At 34.4% G+C, this 17,692-nt stretch overlaps 2 protein-coding genes across 6 annotated transcripts; one reads left to right on the plus strand and one right to left on the minus strand.

Moving 5' to 3' along the window:
* The first annotated feature begins 1,120 nt into the window (after positions 1-1,120).
* On the plus strand, positions 1,121-10,441 carry LOC105194385 (forkhead box protein N3). Of its 4 annotated transcripts, none has more exons than XM_011159378.3 (6): positions 1,121-1,263; positions 4,951-5,369; positions 5,472-5,902; positions 6,421-6,724; positions 6,881-6,989; positions 7,068-10,441. In XM_011159378.3, the coding sequence occupies exons 2-6, from the start codon at positions 4,973-4,975 to the stop codon at positions 7,351-7,353; spliced, it is 1,527 nt and encodes a 508-aa protein (XP_011157680.1). In that variant the 5' UTR covers positions 1,121-1,263; positions 4,951-4,972; the 3' UTR covers positions 7,354-10,441. The 4 variants fall into 4 exon arrangements, with proteins under 4 accessions (XP_011157680.1, XP_039313895.1, XP_039313894.1 ...); XM_039457961.1 differs by lacking the exon at positions 1,121-1,263 and adding an exon at positions 1,319-1,556; XM_039457960.1 differs by lacking the exon at positions 1,121-1,263 and adding an exon at positions 2,745-2,889.
* A 1,342-nt stretch (positions 10,442-11,783) lies between these two features.
* LOC105194300 (protein aurora borealis) lies at positions 11,784-17,608 on the minus strand. Of its 2 annotated transcripts, none has more exons than XM_026139467.2 (6): positions 16,858-17,608; positions 14,879-15,146; positions 14,737-14,822; positions 13,795-13,971; positions 13,387-13,603; positions 11,784-13,046 (listed from the first exon to the last, which is right to left on the minus strand). In XM_026139467.2, the coding sequence occupies exons 1-6, from the start codon at positions 17,134-17,136 to the stop codon at positions 12,532-12,534; spliced, it is 1,542 nt and encodes a 513-aa protein (XP_025995252.1). In that variant the 5' UTR covers positions 17,137-17,608; the 3' UTR covers positions 11,784-12,531. The 2 variants fall into 2 exon arrangements, with proteins under 2 accessions (XP_025995252.1, XP_011157495.1); XM_011159193.3 differs by having other exon boundaries at positions 13,387-13,606; positions 16,858-17,603.
* Between the last annotated feature and the right edge of the window lie 84 nt (positions 17,609-17,692).

A 17,692-nucleotide genomic window follows, 5' to 3' on the forward strand; every position in this document is an offset into this window, starting at 1 on the left:
ATTCACTGTCAATACTGAAAATCTATATTATACGTAATGTGAATTATAGATTTTTAATACTGCAGTATACATCGGAACATAATCTACATCAACAGTAGTGCACAAATCAGTAATAGTGCAATATAAAAATTGCTCTAAACAAAATAAATTTTTGTACAAGAAATTTTTTCAGTCATTACATAATTTGAGTTACATTTATATATTCCTCCTATTTTCTAACTTTGACTTTTATTTGCACTGATTCAAATTCAAAGAGAAATTCTTGTTAGATTAAATTATGATTAAATTATTTGAAGAACTTTTATTTCTAAAAAAATAAAAATGTAGAAATAAAAATATGAGCATATTATTTACATATCCTAAATTTTTTGCTCGATAACAATATTATCGGAAAATCTAGATAAAACTATAAATATTTTTATCTTTTATCTATATAAATAAAAATTAAATCAACTTTATAATAGTAAGAGAGCCTTCATCGGTCGTAGCTAGGTCTTAGTGCTTTTATTTTTATTTATGTGATCTTGTATACTTCTCCGAACTCAACCAGAATGTGCGCCGAATTAATTTTTGGTCATAACACAGCATGTCGAGTAAGAATTAGTAATATCACTATTAGCAATAAATTTCTTACAGTTTTTTCAGGGGGGAATGGGTATATAGATGCAAATCAGCATCAAGTATTATATTAAATTAATTAATTTAATATAAATAGTAATATTACTAAATCTTACTCGACATGCTATGTTATACCGAAAATTAATTCGTCGCACATTCTGGTTGAGTTCGGAGAAGTATATAAGATCACATAAATAAAAATAAAAGCACTAAGACCTAGCTACGACCGATGAAGGCTTTCTTACTATTATTGTGTTGTTACACTATCGGTCCAATAACATATTTGTAATTTAAATCAACTTTATCTTCAAAGATAAATTTACATATAATAAATCTTGATCTAAATGATTTTGAAGTTATCTAAGTGCAACACTGTCGCTTGTATTGAGGAGTCAAAATTCGTCCTTGCGCATTCCATTTGCAAATTCCCCCGTTCGAGTCTCGCGCTAGGCGAATCGAGACGAGCATATCGAATCGCGATATATTGCGCATGGGGTGCCCTCCGGCGCTGGAGGGGAGGGGAGCATGCACGCGATGACGTCAGAATATGGCGTCTCGATCAGCTGGATGTTGTGTAGAGTGTGCCTGTCTGCCATGCCCGTCTCGCGAAAAGTAACGGAGACCACCGTCTGCCCGCCGTGATACGTGAGTTATCCCGTCCGCGCGATCGCCGATCGCGCTGCCCCATCATCATCCCGGCGACCGGCTCCCGCGGATGGGAACGCGGTCGCGAGTTCGCGAGTGCCGACGCGATCGTGGAGGAGACGCGGAGAATAAGTGCGGTACGCGCGGTGCGGCACTCTCGGCGACCCCGGAGGGGTACACGACGACGGGTGCCCATGCCGCGCACGTGAGACGCTCTCTCGACGCGAGGTCACGCGACGTGCGCGAGGTTTCCCTTCCTCGAGGAGTACGACGTGCGCGTGCACGCCGAGAAAGTGAGAAGGTTAAAGAGGAGTAACGTCGCGTAGGAGCGAGGAGAGTCGGGGCTGCTGCTGAAACCCGATCTCGCGTCTCCCTTTTCCGTCTCCGCGATCGGTTTATCTTATGTAATTCCCGTGAGCGCGTCGCCGGAGCCTCCGCGTGCGCGCGTGCATGCGTGCGTGCGTGCGCGCGCGGCGCGTGTCCGTGCTTGCGTGATGCCGTGGCCATTTTCGCGTGCGCCCGCTCGCGTTTCGTAATCGTTATCAGCTCCATATTTGAATTCAACAAGTAATGCGGGTCACTACGCCGCGCGGCCGCCCGACCGCCGAAATTCAGAGCCCCGCTGAGCCCGGAGTCGTGCGAGGCGACGACTTGGGGTACCGACGCGTGTGCTCCGCTCACGTGCTCCGCTTGTCGTCGCGTCTCGCATCGACGACAGTCTGGAAGACGACAGTCCGGCCGCGCGGATTACGTTGCCGATTTCGATCTCCCGCATCACGGAGATCGCGAATCATATATTTCGGCGTGACTCCGGCGAGAACAGACGAGAAGTCTCTCGGTCCCGGAGTCTCGCCGATTTGCTCCGCGACGGAATCGGTCGGAGGCGAGGAGCACGTTGCCGGAGGTGTGCAACGCGGGTGGACGCCATTAGTTGCAAATTTGCACGGGGAAGGACGGGGGCGGAGAGGGGAGAGAAATATTCGCGGAACGTCGTCGGGCGCAACGACGACGGCGCCGACGACGACGACAACGACGATGATGATGATGATGATGATGATGGCGACGCGACGTGAGACGTGACTCCGCGCCACGCCGCGCCGCGCCACGACGCCGAAGATGACGCTCGTTCGGAGCTCGTGTCCCATTTGAAATTCCGATGCGCGATTCCGCGTGATAGCGCCGGCCATTTTGTCACTTATTAGTCGCGAATAAACAATAATTCTGTACGCGACGTCGCGTCGCCCGCCGTCCGCTCGCGCGATGATACAAGCTGTCGCGGCGGCTCACATGCGCGGAGATTTCAATTTCGCGAGATGCTCCCATTCTCTCTCTCTTTTCTACCTCTGTCCCTCGTTCGCCTCCGCCGCGCGGCACACCAAAAATAGAAAAGCGACCGGACCCATTTCTCGCCGTTTTCGCGGGGATTTTTATGTCGTAACTCGATATATTACGGCGGCGCTCGCGCGAGACAGTCCCCTCGGCGAGGTAGTTTTAATAGCGACGTCCGGCTCGAAGGGACTCTCGATCCGGTGGAATCGCCATCCGTAGATGTCGACAGACTTTTCTCGAAATGTCCATCAGTTTTAAGCTCTCTTAAATGTCGAACGTTCTACCGTAAATACCGATGTATGTATGAGGAGGAAGGATGTTATTCATCTTTCCACGAGAGATCGCCCTTCCCTTTGGTTGTACCATCGTTTTTGAAAAAGCCTTGTATAGTCTAGCTACTTGGCTCGCGTTCCCAAAATTCACCGCCAGCACTGAATTCTCTAAATTCTTTGGAGCGGAATCTCACTCTAATAGATCGGTCAGTTTGAAAAAGAGTGGCTGAATTTTCGCTCTGTTAGAGTTCCACTCCAAAGAATTTAGAGAGAAAGTTTACAGTATACGCGTAACGTGAACTATAGATTTTTTTAGTACTGGCAGTGTATATCGGAATGCAGCCTTTAGATGTGTAACCTTATATTGTACGGTTCAAGTACAAGTTTATACATTTATTTTTGCATGCAGAATGTTGGAAGTAATAGCACAGCCTTCTTGGGGAAGCTCTTTAGCCTCTTTAGTCACATAATATAAAAGCCCAATCAAATTTTGAGAATGTTGAGAATTATTAATATTGGGTTGGCACAAAAACGTCATGTCATTCTTCCTTTAAGTAAATGAAAGGCATTTTTCCATATAAAGCGGAAACTTTCATTTACATAAAAAAACAAAACGACATTATCTTCCTGCCAACCTAAATGTGTAGGGCATTCCAGATTTTTTTCACATTTTTTGACCGCATAGTTTCCTATAAATAACTTTCTATATAAAAAAGCATGAGTTTTATGAGAAGGAGAATTCTAAATAATTTAATCGCTGAAACAAAATGTAAAAATTTGGAGAATTTTTTATATATAGACGTTCCCGATTTTTTTACGTTTTTTGACCCTATAGTTTTCTGTAAATAACTTTCTAAATAAACATTGAGTCTTACAGGAAAAAGAATTTCAAGTAATTTAATTGCGAACAAAATGTAAGAATTTTGAGAAGTTATGCTCGTAAGAAAGAATAGAATTTAATGAATATTTTTTGAAATTAAAAAAACAAAGTTTTACCGTATTATTTTCATTAATAAGAATCCGAATTGTTTACGAGTTATATAATTCTCTTTAAATATGACATCATACTAATAAAAATGTGGCAACAACGCTTTTTTATTACAAAGAATTCTTTCTGAATTTTTTGCACATCAATGTTTATCAACATCATAAAGAAAAGATTTTTAAATAACGAATTATCATTTTTATCGTTTAAATTTTGTTCATTATTAATAATAATGTGTTAGTAGTACTTATTTTTTACAAAACAAAACATACAAGAAAAAAACCTGCAATTAGAAGCATTTATAGATAGAACGTTATTTTATAATAAACAAGTTATTCTCCTTACAAATTATGCAAGTACAACTATATCTAAGTCTTCATCAATTGAAAAATGACAACATAACAATCTTCGAAGAAAATGTATATCAAATAACAATTTTACCTGCAAACATCGTGTATCCTAAATTATTGATAAGAGCTCATATTGAAATACAATATCACAACACTTAACATAGCGAGATCCTCTTTGTAGTATGTAATCTGATCGAGGTTTAGATAAAACCATTCATAATTGTGAATTTTCGGTCAGAAGCGAGAAATCCGTTAAGTCCCAGTAATGTATAAAGAATTGCATTATAAGGTTAAAACTAATAAACTCGATCTATGGATAAATTGAAATAATGAAATAATTTAGAAAATTAAATAAAATAATAAAATAGTTGAACAGAAAAAAGAATAATATAAAAAAAATGTTAAATAGCAATAAAACATTCTCCAAGTATTATTTAATGTGTTAATGGGTTAATAAATGGTTCAGTTGAAGGCAAAATAAGTAATTAAGATGAGATAAATTAATTAAAATTATATTGAATTATTTGTTTATTATTTATTGTTCATTATTATCTTGAAGATGGCAACACAAAAAACTTGTTAAAAAAAAAATATATATATATATATATATATATATATACAAAAATGAAAAAGCATGTAACTCCACTTCTTTTAAACTGAAGAACTTCCTTAAGTTTTCGCAATGTTTAGTATACGAAATTTAGATGCGAGATACTTTATAGAAAAAATAAGAAATAATTTTTTTTCACAGTGACCAGAAGACTCTATGCAACATGCCACCAGATAGGCCAGATGCATCGGGTATTGAAACTGACATAGAGCTGAACTCGTCTCAGGATTATAATTTCGGGGAAAACAATTACACGATGAATGATAAGGAGAAGGAGAACGCCAGCGTGCTGGCTGACTCGAATTCACCCAACGACTGTCAGAGCGAAATTCCTAGATGGGACAAGTCCATGGAGAAAAACAATCAGTCGGATGACGAGCTTACGTCTCTCAGTTGGCTGCATCAGCAGAATTTACTTAAGGGTTTGGACATTTCAAACCCCTCCAAAGACATAAAGCACGAGAACATGAACATGCTGAACAACAATATCTGCGACGACATAGCAGACTTTTCTGAAAACACAAATTCTGTATCGAGCTTGGATGATAGTTTCTGTCCAGGTAAGACGCTTTTAAAACCGTTTCGTACTTGGACGTCAAATGATCTTAGGATTCACATTAATCTAATCCTTTTTTTTTTTTTTAATAACGCTGCACCGACAGAGAGCAATGGGAAAACAAGTGTGACACTGAACGGAAGCGGACAAAACTATCAGCATCCCGCCAAGAATTGTCAAAAGCCCGCGCAAATATTTCAGGAATCTGCGAAAAGTCATTGCAATATTTCGCCAAGTAATCAAACGAAGATTTCTTTGAGCAACAATAATTTGCCAATGTCTAATCGCAACAAGCATCCTACCCATATACCGTATGATCCTCATTTACACAGAAATAGCAAACCACCGTATTCATTCTCCTGCCTCATATTTATGGCTATCGAAGATAGTCCTGTAAAGGCGCTACCTGTGAAGGAGGTTTACGCGTGGATCCTGGAACATTTCCCGTACTTTAGGAACGCTCCTACCGGATGGAAAAATTCTGTCAGACATAATTTGAGTCTCAACAAGTGCTTTCGGAAAGTAGAGAAAGCTCCAGTAAGTGTACAAATTTTATTTTGAAGAAGCATGCGAGATTCAAGGTAAATGTCAGTAACTGGATAAGTAACGAAGCAGAGCCAAGATTGTTAAATTTTTATTAAGGATTGATATATAAATTGATCTAATTATATAATTAACCGAAATACAAAAATACAAAAAATTTTTTAATTATTCCGAGAATAAAAACTTGTAAAGCATCTGAATGAACCAATGTTTGAATTGCTTATAAAAAAAATATAAAAAATATTATCTTGATAAATACTTAATTTAGTTATATAACAAATGTATTTTTCATAGTAATTTTTATACTTAAAATACCTGAATAAATATCTTTAAGTATTAAAAATTTTAAAGATAATTAAAAATTTTAATATAATAAAAAAACATTTAAGATTAATAATAATAAGTCTCCGTGTAACTGTTCAGAAGATATTCCCTAAGACATTTACCTTACGGACTCGTTATTAATGTCGTATAATGTTATACGCTTATATAACTTCTTTTTTTTCTTATAGAATTTAGGAAAGGGATCATTATGGATGGTGGATGCGCAATACCGCCCAAATCTGATTCAAGCGTTGTCTCGCGCTCCTTTTCCTCCCCCTACAACTCAGAATCTGTCTTCGTCGGAAAAGGTGCCCAGAAAATGCATAAATACACGTCTCCCAGATCCGGTTCTCTTTCCATACCTATCCAAAAGACTGGCGTCTAGCAATATTAACGATAGCGCAGAAACCGAGATAGACAGCGACGTTGATGCAGCAGCTGCCGCTATGCTTTCCTTTAAGCACGGACCTATCATTCTGAATCATAATAAAGGTATTGAATGCGTACTTACAATATATATGATGTAATAAAAGATAAGGCCCTTATCAGTATTTTGTTGACACAAAAAAATAGCAAAAATGTAGCTATAATCAGTTCAACATACTCGATAATTTATACGCTTACGCATTAATATATGTTTTGACATAGATCGTAAACGAAAATTGCCGGAATCGCCGGAAAAGCTGGTGCCTGTAATTACCAGGAGTTCCAGCGAGGACCATACTTATAGTTGTATCGCCTCGATAAAATTGGGAAGGTGAATATACATTAATCTTATACGAAAATATTGCACGGACGATAGAGATTTTATCGATTGGTTCGTTTCTTTCCGTAGCAAACATTTAAACGAGGAAGAAGTAAATCCAGATTTTGACGAACAAAGGAAGATCGCGGAAGGTGCGGATGCGCTTCTGAATTTGGCTGGTGTTAGTACAGCGCTGAATCATAATAGAACACATCACGTGACACAAGGTATTAATACGGCAACGAAATCGGAAGTTAATACAAAACCAAAAAAACGTTCTACCACGAGTGATTACTCGAGCACGTCTGAGAAAAGGCGTAAGAGATGGCGAGACTGGGGTGACGGAAATCGACACCTAAAACAAATTAGGGGTTAACACATTGACACATATTTTGTTACGCTTTGAAGGGGGTGTACATTGTCGAGAGCTTTCCGCTTGTGCGCGAATCGCGGAAATGTTTGAGAATTTTGCCATCTAGTAATGATGAGAGAGGTACTTTTGTTTTATAGTATTGTCAGTAAATTCCTTATTCATTTCTAAATGCGTTTATAGTCAACTTTCACGGAAATTCCTTCCGGTTTTCTCGTCATAAACATCACATACGAAAACGCGCATAACGTAAAATTCTTCCATAACTTCTAGTTGTGCTAGTAAAAAAAGAGAGGGTTGTTGGATGCATTTCGAATTGATTGGTGTGGTTGCTCAGGGTTTACAACATGCTATATGCCAAAATACATTCGGTAGCACTAAACAACAAGCAATAATAGAGATGTAGTGTTAAAGAGATACTTTTTAAACACGTTGAAACATGAATACAATTGAATAGTACGTGAAATATATATATATCGATAAAAGAAATTATTATTACATACGTGAAGTAAGTAATAATAATCATTTTAGAACTGTTGTGAGAGCGATTATATTAAGTCATAGAGAGTTTAATTAATGATAAAGTTCTATCAGTTTTTTTTCCTTTTTTTTTGTAGATATGTATAGAGGCATAATCAACATCTGCTGTCATGAAGCCTGTCCCAACAGTAACGAGACCTATTGTTTTCAAACGTAACGTGGCGATTTTCGACGTCGAAATCACAACGCCCGGTTTGAAGCCCAGTGTTACCATAATTTTATTTCAAGAGAGTCTAGTCTCGTTATTCTTGAGACAGGCCAGGCGTATTCGATAGAGAAAGAAAGAGAAAGAAAGAAAGAGAGAGAGAAAGAGAGATTGATAATATATTTAAAACAATTACACGCATACATATTTCTATGTATATGTGTATATATGTATATAAAATGTATGTATACGTGCATGTATATGCAGATGTACACATTGCATGCATCAAGCGACATACTCGTGTATGTACAGTCGAACTTCCTGATTCTCTCAATTCGAGATGGAACGATCTTTTCATTTTATGTAACTCACATGACAAATGAAAATGTTCTGTTGTGCATTATGTTCGTATATGTGATGCATCACTTATTCCATGTATATGATGAAATAGCAAATGTGAAATACTGTGGAAAAGGAAAGATATTATGTATATGAAGCAGTATTTTCAAGTTAAGAGATTTTCCAAAATTTGAGTTTTGTTATTATCATGTGGAATTTATTGGAAACATAAAAAATTTAGAGGAATTTTTAACCGACAAAATACAAAGACCTTTAATCTTTTTGGGGGAATTGTATTATATTAATTTATAATATACTAATTTTTTATTGTATTGTAAATATTTATTGTAATGTTCATAACTTGACAACTGATATATGGAAATTTACCTGAAAGAATAGGGAAGTTTGACTGTATGTATGTACAAGGTGTTCCCAAATTTGCGATTAGAAAGTTTATGAAAAACTGAATCATAGAAATTCATGTCCTCGTATATTTATTTTTTAATTCCCAACAACAGTTTTTGAGTTGCAAGCATTTCAGATTTATTTGTAATATTAGTCGTGCTTGGATAATATCTGTCCACAGAGTCGATTAAGGGTAATTTTTCGTGCGTGGGATAATTTAAAAATAAATATGTATTTGTGAAGGTGCATACAACTCTCCAATCAATTGTACATCATGAATTTTATCAGGTTTTAAATTTTTATAGTTAGAGAGAATGATTGGTCACAATTGAAAAGCATTTTTACGATTTGGTTTTTCATAGACCTTCCATTAGAACGCTTTCGCACGCGAAATTGAGGACATTATGCATGTGTAAACACAAAACCGTGTGCATTGTTGCACACGTATAACATATGTGCCACAAACGTATTATCAAAAAAAATATATAAAAAAAAGAATAAAAAAGATATTGAGACACATTCAACATGGTTTCGAAACGAGGAAGTGAAATTTATCGTTTCACGTCTTTTTCTACTCTCTTCGTGGCTTTCAAAATAATTTTGAACAGTGTTGTACATATGTAGACCTTCTAATGTATCCATAGACCAGTTTTTGGTATTCAGTTAGAGACTGAATATACAGCAGTAATGCTGAGATGTCAATATGGATCGGAGAGATAAAAAATAACGCTATGGAGAGAAAACTTATTTTTATAAAAAAAATCGTAACATTAAGAAGAGAGAAAAAGAGAGGAGAGAGAGAGAGAGAGAGAGAGAGAACGAAAGAGGGAAATAAGGCGTTTGATAAAAACTTGTAATTGTAAGATATGTATGTGTGCTACAAAGACACGCGAGAGAAATATTAGGCAAACTGGTCTTGTATACATTAACATGTAGTCCAATATAGAGAGAACATATATTTTTACAGGGCGCTGCCCGCGTGATAAAGGTTCTTCCTAATAATTCGCTGGTACGCAGTTTATTAGCTTAAATATCACTCTACAAAGTATAAATATTAGTGAACTCGAATGTGAAGAGAGACAAACACAACTGTTGTAGCGCAACCTGATCGACTTTCTACATATCAACGTTCACGACGCTCCGTGAAACGTGCTCCGACAATTTTGTAAATGCATCCTCTATTTGTCATTTTCAGAATTCATCTGGGATTATTCGCGACGATCCTTTCATATATCGCTCAAAGAGCTCATTATCAGCACTATAGAGTGCTAGTTTTATAGTATAATTACATGCATCGACGTATGTAGGAGTCGCGTAGCGTCCTAAATTAGTAATAATTTCCAACCATTTAACTTTTGATTTTATTTCGTTTCTATTAAAGTAGTAGATCAGTCGCTGAAAAGTTGAAGAAAGTCTTGATCGCTCGAAGCGAGAGATGGCTTCTAAAGAGAATTGGAAGATACCGATTTGTATAAAATAAAAACAGGATGCGCTACATCAAAATATTTCATGTGATTGTAGCTAGTCAGCTACACCAGAAGAAAATTCAATCTGAAGGTGCAAGAAAGAATGCCATGCTTAGTAAATGCTATATATTGATTCTATTTAACAAAAGAGAAAAAAAAGCAACAATGTTATTTTAATGAAATTGGACAGAAAGACAGAAAGAATTAATTTCCAAGATTTATTCGTGTCTTCTACTTTGAAATTATTCATATATTATGCCGTATTGAACATACTTTGCTCAACATTACATAATTTGTATGAAATTTAGCTGCAATTTACCTTTTTGTTGTTTTTAAATTTTATTTTAGTGTTATTATCTCTGTGATATATTGCAAGAATAAATACAATATTATCGTTGTTATACTTCAGTGTATCCGAAGTTTTAGAATTCTATATATTATGTTGTTTAGCGAGAAAGAATTATATATATACATACATATATATATACATATATATATATACATATAAATATGATTATTATTAATTAACTGGCATTCTTACTCACACCTTGAATACTCTATCTTGATATCGACCTTAAAACAAGCTGGCATCTTCAAATTGATAATCGTATGAAAATTTAATGTTATAGCTTCACGATTTGTTAACATTCTCTTAGTCTAGCTCACGTTTGCTATGACTGGACATCTGTTCTTCCACGTAATAGCTAATTCTAAATTAATCAGCTATTAGAGAGTGGGATGCCACATTCATCGATCATAATACAGTGTAGCTAATCGATAGGTTAAAAGCGTAGATTAAATCGATTAGTCACATAATGTAAAGCAATACACCAGTAAATCCTGACATTGGGCGAAATACTCTAGTCAGCCGGTTTCTCGTAAAAGTGGGCTTATGTGCAATGCGTTAATCGCGGAGTCGGTACGACGACGAGGGGCTAAACTGTTATTCTGTAATTGTATTACGTAGAGGGAATAAGTATTAACATCGCGTATTTTCTTAACGCCGTAATCCCGATCCATTACGATTACACGATACAAATTCACAATTATTCATATAAGTACGTTATCGTTACGCGGGACTATGCTATTACAACCGGCTGACAAGCGAAGTCATCCTATGACAGACACCAAAAAATACAACAAAGTATGGAGCAAAGCAGATTACGAATGTGTCATTGTAACTAGCCAGGGACAATCAAAAAGACATGATGTGTTTGGTTTGCTTCCATTACATGACATCGTGCCAAATGCAGAATCCTTTGGGTTTGGAAGATCAGAGATATGTTAATTTATATGTACACATAATATATATATCTACAGATTGTATATTATAAGAATTTTGTTGGCGTAATATGTAATATTATAATTATATGTATCATTATTATTATTATTATTATTATTACTCATTTTAGATGAATCATGCTGTAAAATGTTTGTTAAGTTTTTGATCTTGCTTATATATATCTTGAGTATATTTAATATTTTAGGCTGTAACCACAAGAAAATTTTATCTAATGAAACAAATGAAGAAAATTGCAAAAACTTGTTGATCATTTTATTCAGTATTTCTTATTCCAACATGATATTTATGATTTAATCACCCTCTTTCTTAAAAAATGACACAACCAACAAACGTGAATTTCAAGTTATTACTATGAATGAATTAGATAAACATTATCCTTTAAGTCATTACTTTGTAGATAATAATTTTCTATTAAGCAAAAGGAGTAATTTTTTCTTTTTTTTGGAAAAACTTGATTTTTTGTATTGTGTCATTTTTTTAACAAAAAGTACGACATAATGTGATATAATTAATCGACAATTATATATTGGCAATATACAATAGTAGGTACAATGATGTTGAGTATATACTTAAAAAATAATTCAAAAATTCAACCATTTCTTTGAAATAATCCAGAGTCCTTTAACAAAAGCTTCAAAATGTTACATTTAAATATTTGGTAGAATGAAACAAATGCGAATGTAACAGTATAATGTTGTCGAAAAGATAAATTATATAATAAATAAAATTGAGATCTATAACACATTAAAATTTAGAATAATGCCCGTGATAATCAATCATATGGGCAGATCGAATTGGATTAAATTATTTAAAAGTATCAAATCAATATATAAAGAAGATAACATTGACTACGACAAATTGAGATCTATTTATCCAAAAACAATTTGATTGACTATAAATTAACAGTATAGACAAAAACAAGTCATGCATATTTATCTTATTTTTTATAATAATCATAAGCTAAATATTATACATTTTGAGCATTTTTATGAATATGACTCATACGACTCTAAACTTTCATTTTCTTTGTTATATTTGGAAGGTGTGGAACTAAATCTTATGCTTTCTCTCCAAGATAATTGAGCATTCTCCTTAGATGTCATTCTTTCATTACAAAGAGTTTTGTAGTTCGTTGAAGTATTGTAATTATCTATTGTGGGCAATGTGCTACTCATACTGTGAGTTTGATAACCAGTGTCTTGAACCGAGTTCGAAATATTTTGCTGTTCAAACGCGCCAGACATTATGTTACTCCATTTGTGATCTTCGCGCGAAAAACTTGCCGTTTCCGGCGCAACTTTCAAACTACTAATTTCGTTATTATATTCTTTATCGCTAAATACGATGGCGTCGGAATACGTAGTATTGTCAGTTGAATTTGTACAGTTTGGCAATTCCTCCATATTAATGGAATCACACGCATTTGTTTTATCGTTATTTACAATTATCATTTCATCATTGTCTTCGGTACGTTTCACGTGATTTTCACTATTGGTCATATCTAAAACATATTTTTGGCATAGTATCGTTACGAGCATATTAGTTTTTATGATATCTAAAGATTGTCGTACAAGTAAATATTTAAATCCACATGATAAATTTTTTATATTCTTCACTTATTTAATTAAACTCTTCAAAATATGATCTGCTTTGTGCGAATGCAAATCTTGTCATGACAATGAGTAAGTGAGAAAGTAAGAGAGAGAGAGAGAGAGAGAGAGAGAAAGAGATCTTCCCAAGTCGTTAAAAGAGTAAAGATAACTAAAGAAGCAAGTGAAGGTAAGACAAATAAAGGGCAAAAGAATGTTGAAAAATTAGATTGTAACAGAAAACAAATTTACCTAACAAATAATAGCCATTAACCGAACTTGATCTTTTTTCCTCGATTATATCGTCTGTACTCATATTTACTGTGAAGTTTAACCGAGTGGCCGTACGAGAGCAATATTCAATTCTTTCATGCAACCTATCGGCGTTATGTATTGGCGATATGTTGGGTGACAACTCTTCAGATGTTACTACGGACGATCCACGGCTTCGCCGCCTAGTCTGTAGTAGCTTCTAGAATATATTATAGTCATAAAATATTCACCCGAACTTTTTTTATATATTTGACATCATGATACTATCGCATCGCTTAATCATATTAATTTCAGTAGTGCAAACTACAATTGATTAATCTTATTTATTGACGTGTTATAAAATTACTACGCTTACCTAACTGTATTTCAACATTCATATTCACATACCTTTAATAGCGCACCATCAATCATACCACTTTCAGGAGGGCTGCAGGGTAACGCCATTTTAATTGGTGACAACGATGCTATACTTTCGTTGTCAGTACCCTCGTCGTGACATAAAAATAATTTTCTTCTTAGTGAACTATTGCTCGAATTTACATCGTCTCTGTCTGCGTTCTGTTCCTATGGAAAACATAAGAATATTTTTAAGAAATTTTAGATAATCAATATTGATATGTTAGATGTACAAATTAATTCGATGTCTTAATACTGTCTAAACTTTTTTTAATTCAATATTTTTCTGACCTTTTACAGTTTGCAAGCGGATCTCTATGTTTTCAAAATACTATCTTAGTGAAGTAGACAATATAACTTCACAAAACAGTAGTAAACAACAATAATGTCTAAAAAGCATCATTTATGGCTATATTCTATTCACATTTCGATGCTGCTAAAACCACGAAAATGATTTGTCCTGCTCTGGACGAAAATGCTGATGACTCATAGTAAAATGTGCAAAAAGTGGTATCAGAAGTTTCCAAATGGAAATTTTATTTTGTTGCACAATAAAATTCAGCCACATGCTCTAAAGAAGGTGAAAGATGTCATGTATTTTAGACTTTGGAAAATTTTGTTTCATATGTATTTTTTCCCAAACTCGTAGTCTCGTCGAATTACTAGCTATTCTGATCGCTTCAACGTCATCTGGCTGATACACATTTTAAGATAGTTGAAGAGATCTTAAAAACTTTATTAATTCAAAACCGCAAAAAGTATTCCCTCGTGAGGATATTTGTCAACTGTTTAATCGATAAAATCATAGAAAATAAGAACTATTTCAAATTAAACTTCCATTTGATTTTATGATTTGATGTGACTAAACTTTAAATTTTATGAAGAAAGGTACAAATTTGTACACCTTTATCTCAATAACTCGTTCAAACCAACCTGAGTGAAGGTGCAAAAGGGTTTCAGAGCTTCTTCCACGTTCTGAGGCAGATTCAGGGGTAAAGATAGTACTGTCTGACTCCATGCTGAAAATACAAGGACGATGAGATTGATTCTGAAATATGAACCTCGTTAGTCTTACCATCTTTCGTCGATTTAGACAGTTCCTGGGTAGAATTTAAATCATTCAAAGGAAATCCCTCCATCTTCTCCCTAATATCCCAGGGACTAGGAATATGAGTCTCCTTAAAGAACCGATCTATAGCTGCCTGAGCTCTCATCTCTGTTTCTGGATCCGGAGAACACACTTGCTGTATAGCAGACTCTTCAATCTTCGCAGGTTTCATGTGAGCTAACTCTTCTATGCTCCACGCAAACCCCGACGGTGACTGTTTCATAGGGCTGGAAACCTAAATGTTACAGTAATTTAACAATTAGCGCTCTCTGTTAATAGAACTATTCTGTTTAGGCACAATCTAAAATAAATGCAATAAGCCTTTAACTTTTTGCTTTAAGTTCTAAATTGTGACGTTTATTTTTTCTGGCAAAAAGCTCTGGCTCTACAACTAAAAGTTAGTTAACTTTAAATGATTTAATTCTTAGCTTCAACTAATTATTTTGAACACATGAATTTTAATTTATTAACTTTTTCCTAAATTAAACATTTATCTATATAAAAAACAACAATTATAAAAGTAAAGATATATTCCCACATAAAAATAATATTTGTTATTTCATAAACTTGATTTACAAATAAAATATTAAATTTATTTATGATGATTTTATGATATAGTAGTTTTGAATAATCTAACTTTAAAAAATTACAACCTAATTTAATATAAATAATACTTTTTAAAATTAACTTTAAAATTTAACTTTTTTAAGATTTAATCTTAATGTAACTTTTAACTGAGTTAGTTTATTGTTTATATTATTCTTAATGTAACTAAATTAATTTAATTTAGTTAAAATAAAATATTAACTTATCTAATTCTAGTTATAAGATATTTTTATTTTTGAGCATTTCAAAGCTTTTTCAAAGTATATTTTAATATTTAATTACAGATACTTTCTCATTCTTTTTAAACTTGATATTATCACACACTTGAGTGATTTTTTGTTGTTTAACTTTTTATTCAGCTGTACACATATCTATTACAAGTTATGCTAAATTAAATAATAACATAGAAGTTTGCTAATATAGATTCTTTATACTGATGTTTCAACAATATAACATAATTTCTTTTTCAAAATTTTCATATCGAAGTGGTTATTTCATAAGTTGATTGTAGTTTCACTGCTAATCTATAATGTACATTACATGTATGATAGATTTTCAATACTGTAATTCTGTATGCAAAAGGCTTATGTGTACTTACATATATGTGCACATATTCTGCAATATTTATATTTTAAATAAATACATAATTATATAATAAAACACTATTTTTTTAAATTAAAACTAATTTCTTAAATTTATTTTTGTGGTGGCCATATTACCACCTTTGTTCCTTCATTTCTATATTATACAGTGCTATATTTTTATAAATAATATTCAATATAATAAATATGTAATAATTTTGAGTCTAGAATCTATTGAAGAACAATTTGATGAATATGATCATTAAGTTTACAAATTAAAATATTAATTTTAAACAAAGTTATTATATAAAATATACATGGGTAGCTACAAATCAAAAGTAAATAAAAAATAAAATAACTTTTAAACCAATAAGACAAATGTGCTTAGACTTTATTCAAACTTAGATACTCAAACATAATAATAGAAAATCCATAAACTTTAAGCAAGCTAGTCAAATTGTAATTTGGATCTAGTTTAGAGCTTAAAAATTAACGTCACAGGTCAGAGCTTAGAACAAAACTTACTACATCTATTGCAGATCTGGATTTAAGCAAACTGGCCAGTTGTAAAGTCCAAAAATTAGAGCAAATTAATGTCACAATTTACGGTTTAGTGAAAACAACTTGCTATATATATATATATATATATATATATATAATGTCACAATTTACGGTTTAGTGAAAACAACTTGCTATATATATATATATATGTATATTTTATAAATCTATAATTTCCTAAGAAGCTTCAAGTAAAGTAACCTTGGTGAATACAGTCGGACTGATTGCTGACAGGTGCAAGCTATTGATCAGGTCAGGCTCGAACGGATTATTGTTGATGAACTTCCTCAACTTGGTCGGTGGTGTCATATAATTCGACAGGACTGCGAAGCATTGCGCGTTGTTTTGATACGTCAGGCGCTTCAAGGTCGCTCGAACGTCATTCCGCTTCACTGGGGTGCCGCGCATCCAGGGACTACGTGCCAACGGGCTCTCACACTGCTGCTTCTCGTTCGGCGTGCCTCGTTTCGCTTGCTCCATTGCAAAACGATCAGCACGGAGAAACGGATCCACTCTACAGGTCCACCCTCTGATTCCAGATTCAGGTTCTCCACAAAGCCTTTCGTTCAACAAATTCCGCTGTGAAACCTCGGTCAATTCTGTCGATTGTTGGCGATTTGCGAGGTATATCTCATTAAAGTTCACTTGTGAACTATAAATGTATAAATCGGAGCTCACGCGAATGAAATTTCCGAACTTTTAAACATGTCAGATTCGTTTCAAATTGGTACACACTGCAGGGCTTCCAACCTGTTAAAAACAAAATATTCAACGCATAAAAAAAGAGAAACGTTCGGTTTGACTATTGGTTAGGCATCCAGATACGTAAACGTTCATTGAGCAGTTAAAAATGATTGGTTTTTATCTGTGATTATCCGGCCAATCATCTTTAATTGCTACTTAGGACCTATCCAAACAAACTTGCGCATAACCATACGCATCAAGCGTCGTCTATAATACAGTCGTTACGATGTTACGACGTTGCGACGGACTAACCAAAGAAAATATATGATTTTTTTCTTCTTTGATTAGTCCG

Source organism: Solenopsis invicta, chromosome 15 (genome assembly GCF_016802725.1).
Source record: "Solenopsis invicta isolate M01_SB chromosome 15, UNIL_Sinv_3.0, whole genome shotgun sequence".
In the NCBI taxonomy this organism is placed as follows: Eukaryota; Metazoa; Arthropoda; class Insecta; order Hymenoptera; family Formicidae; genus Solenopsis; species Solenopsis invicta.

Excerpts from the sequence above, each read along its gene's own strand:
- LOC105194385 (XM_039457959.1), top strand. Across the intron at positions 5,370-5,471 it reads GGATGATAGTTTCTGTCCAG|AGAGCAATGGGAAAACAAGT; the intron begins GTAAGACGCTTT and ends CTGCACCGACAG. Across the intron at positions 6,990-7,067 it reads GCCTCGATAAAATTGGGAAG|CAAACATTTAAACGAGGAAG; the intron begins GTGAATATACAT and ends TTCTTTCCGTAG.
- LOC105194300 (XM_011159193.3), bottom strand. The coding sequence starts at position 17,136 with ATGGAGCAAGCGAAACGAGGCACGCCGAACGAGAAGCAGCAGTGTGAG. Across the intron at positions 13,972-14,736 it reads CCTTTTGCACCTTCACTCAG|GAACAGAACGCAGACAGAGA; the intron begins GTTGGTTTGAAC and ends TGTTTTCCATAG. Across the intron at positions 13,607-13,794 it reads TTGATGGTGCGCTATTAAAG|AAGCTACTACAGACTAGGCG; the intron begins GTATGTGAATAT and ends AATATATTCTAG.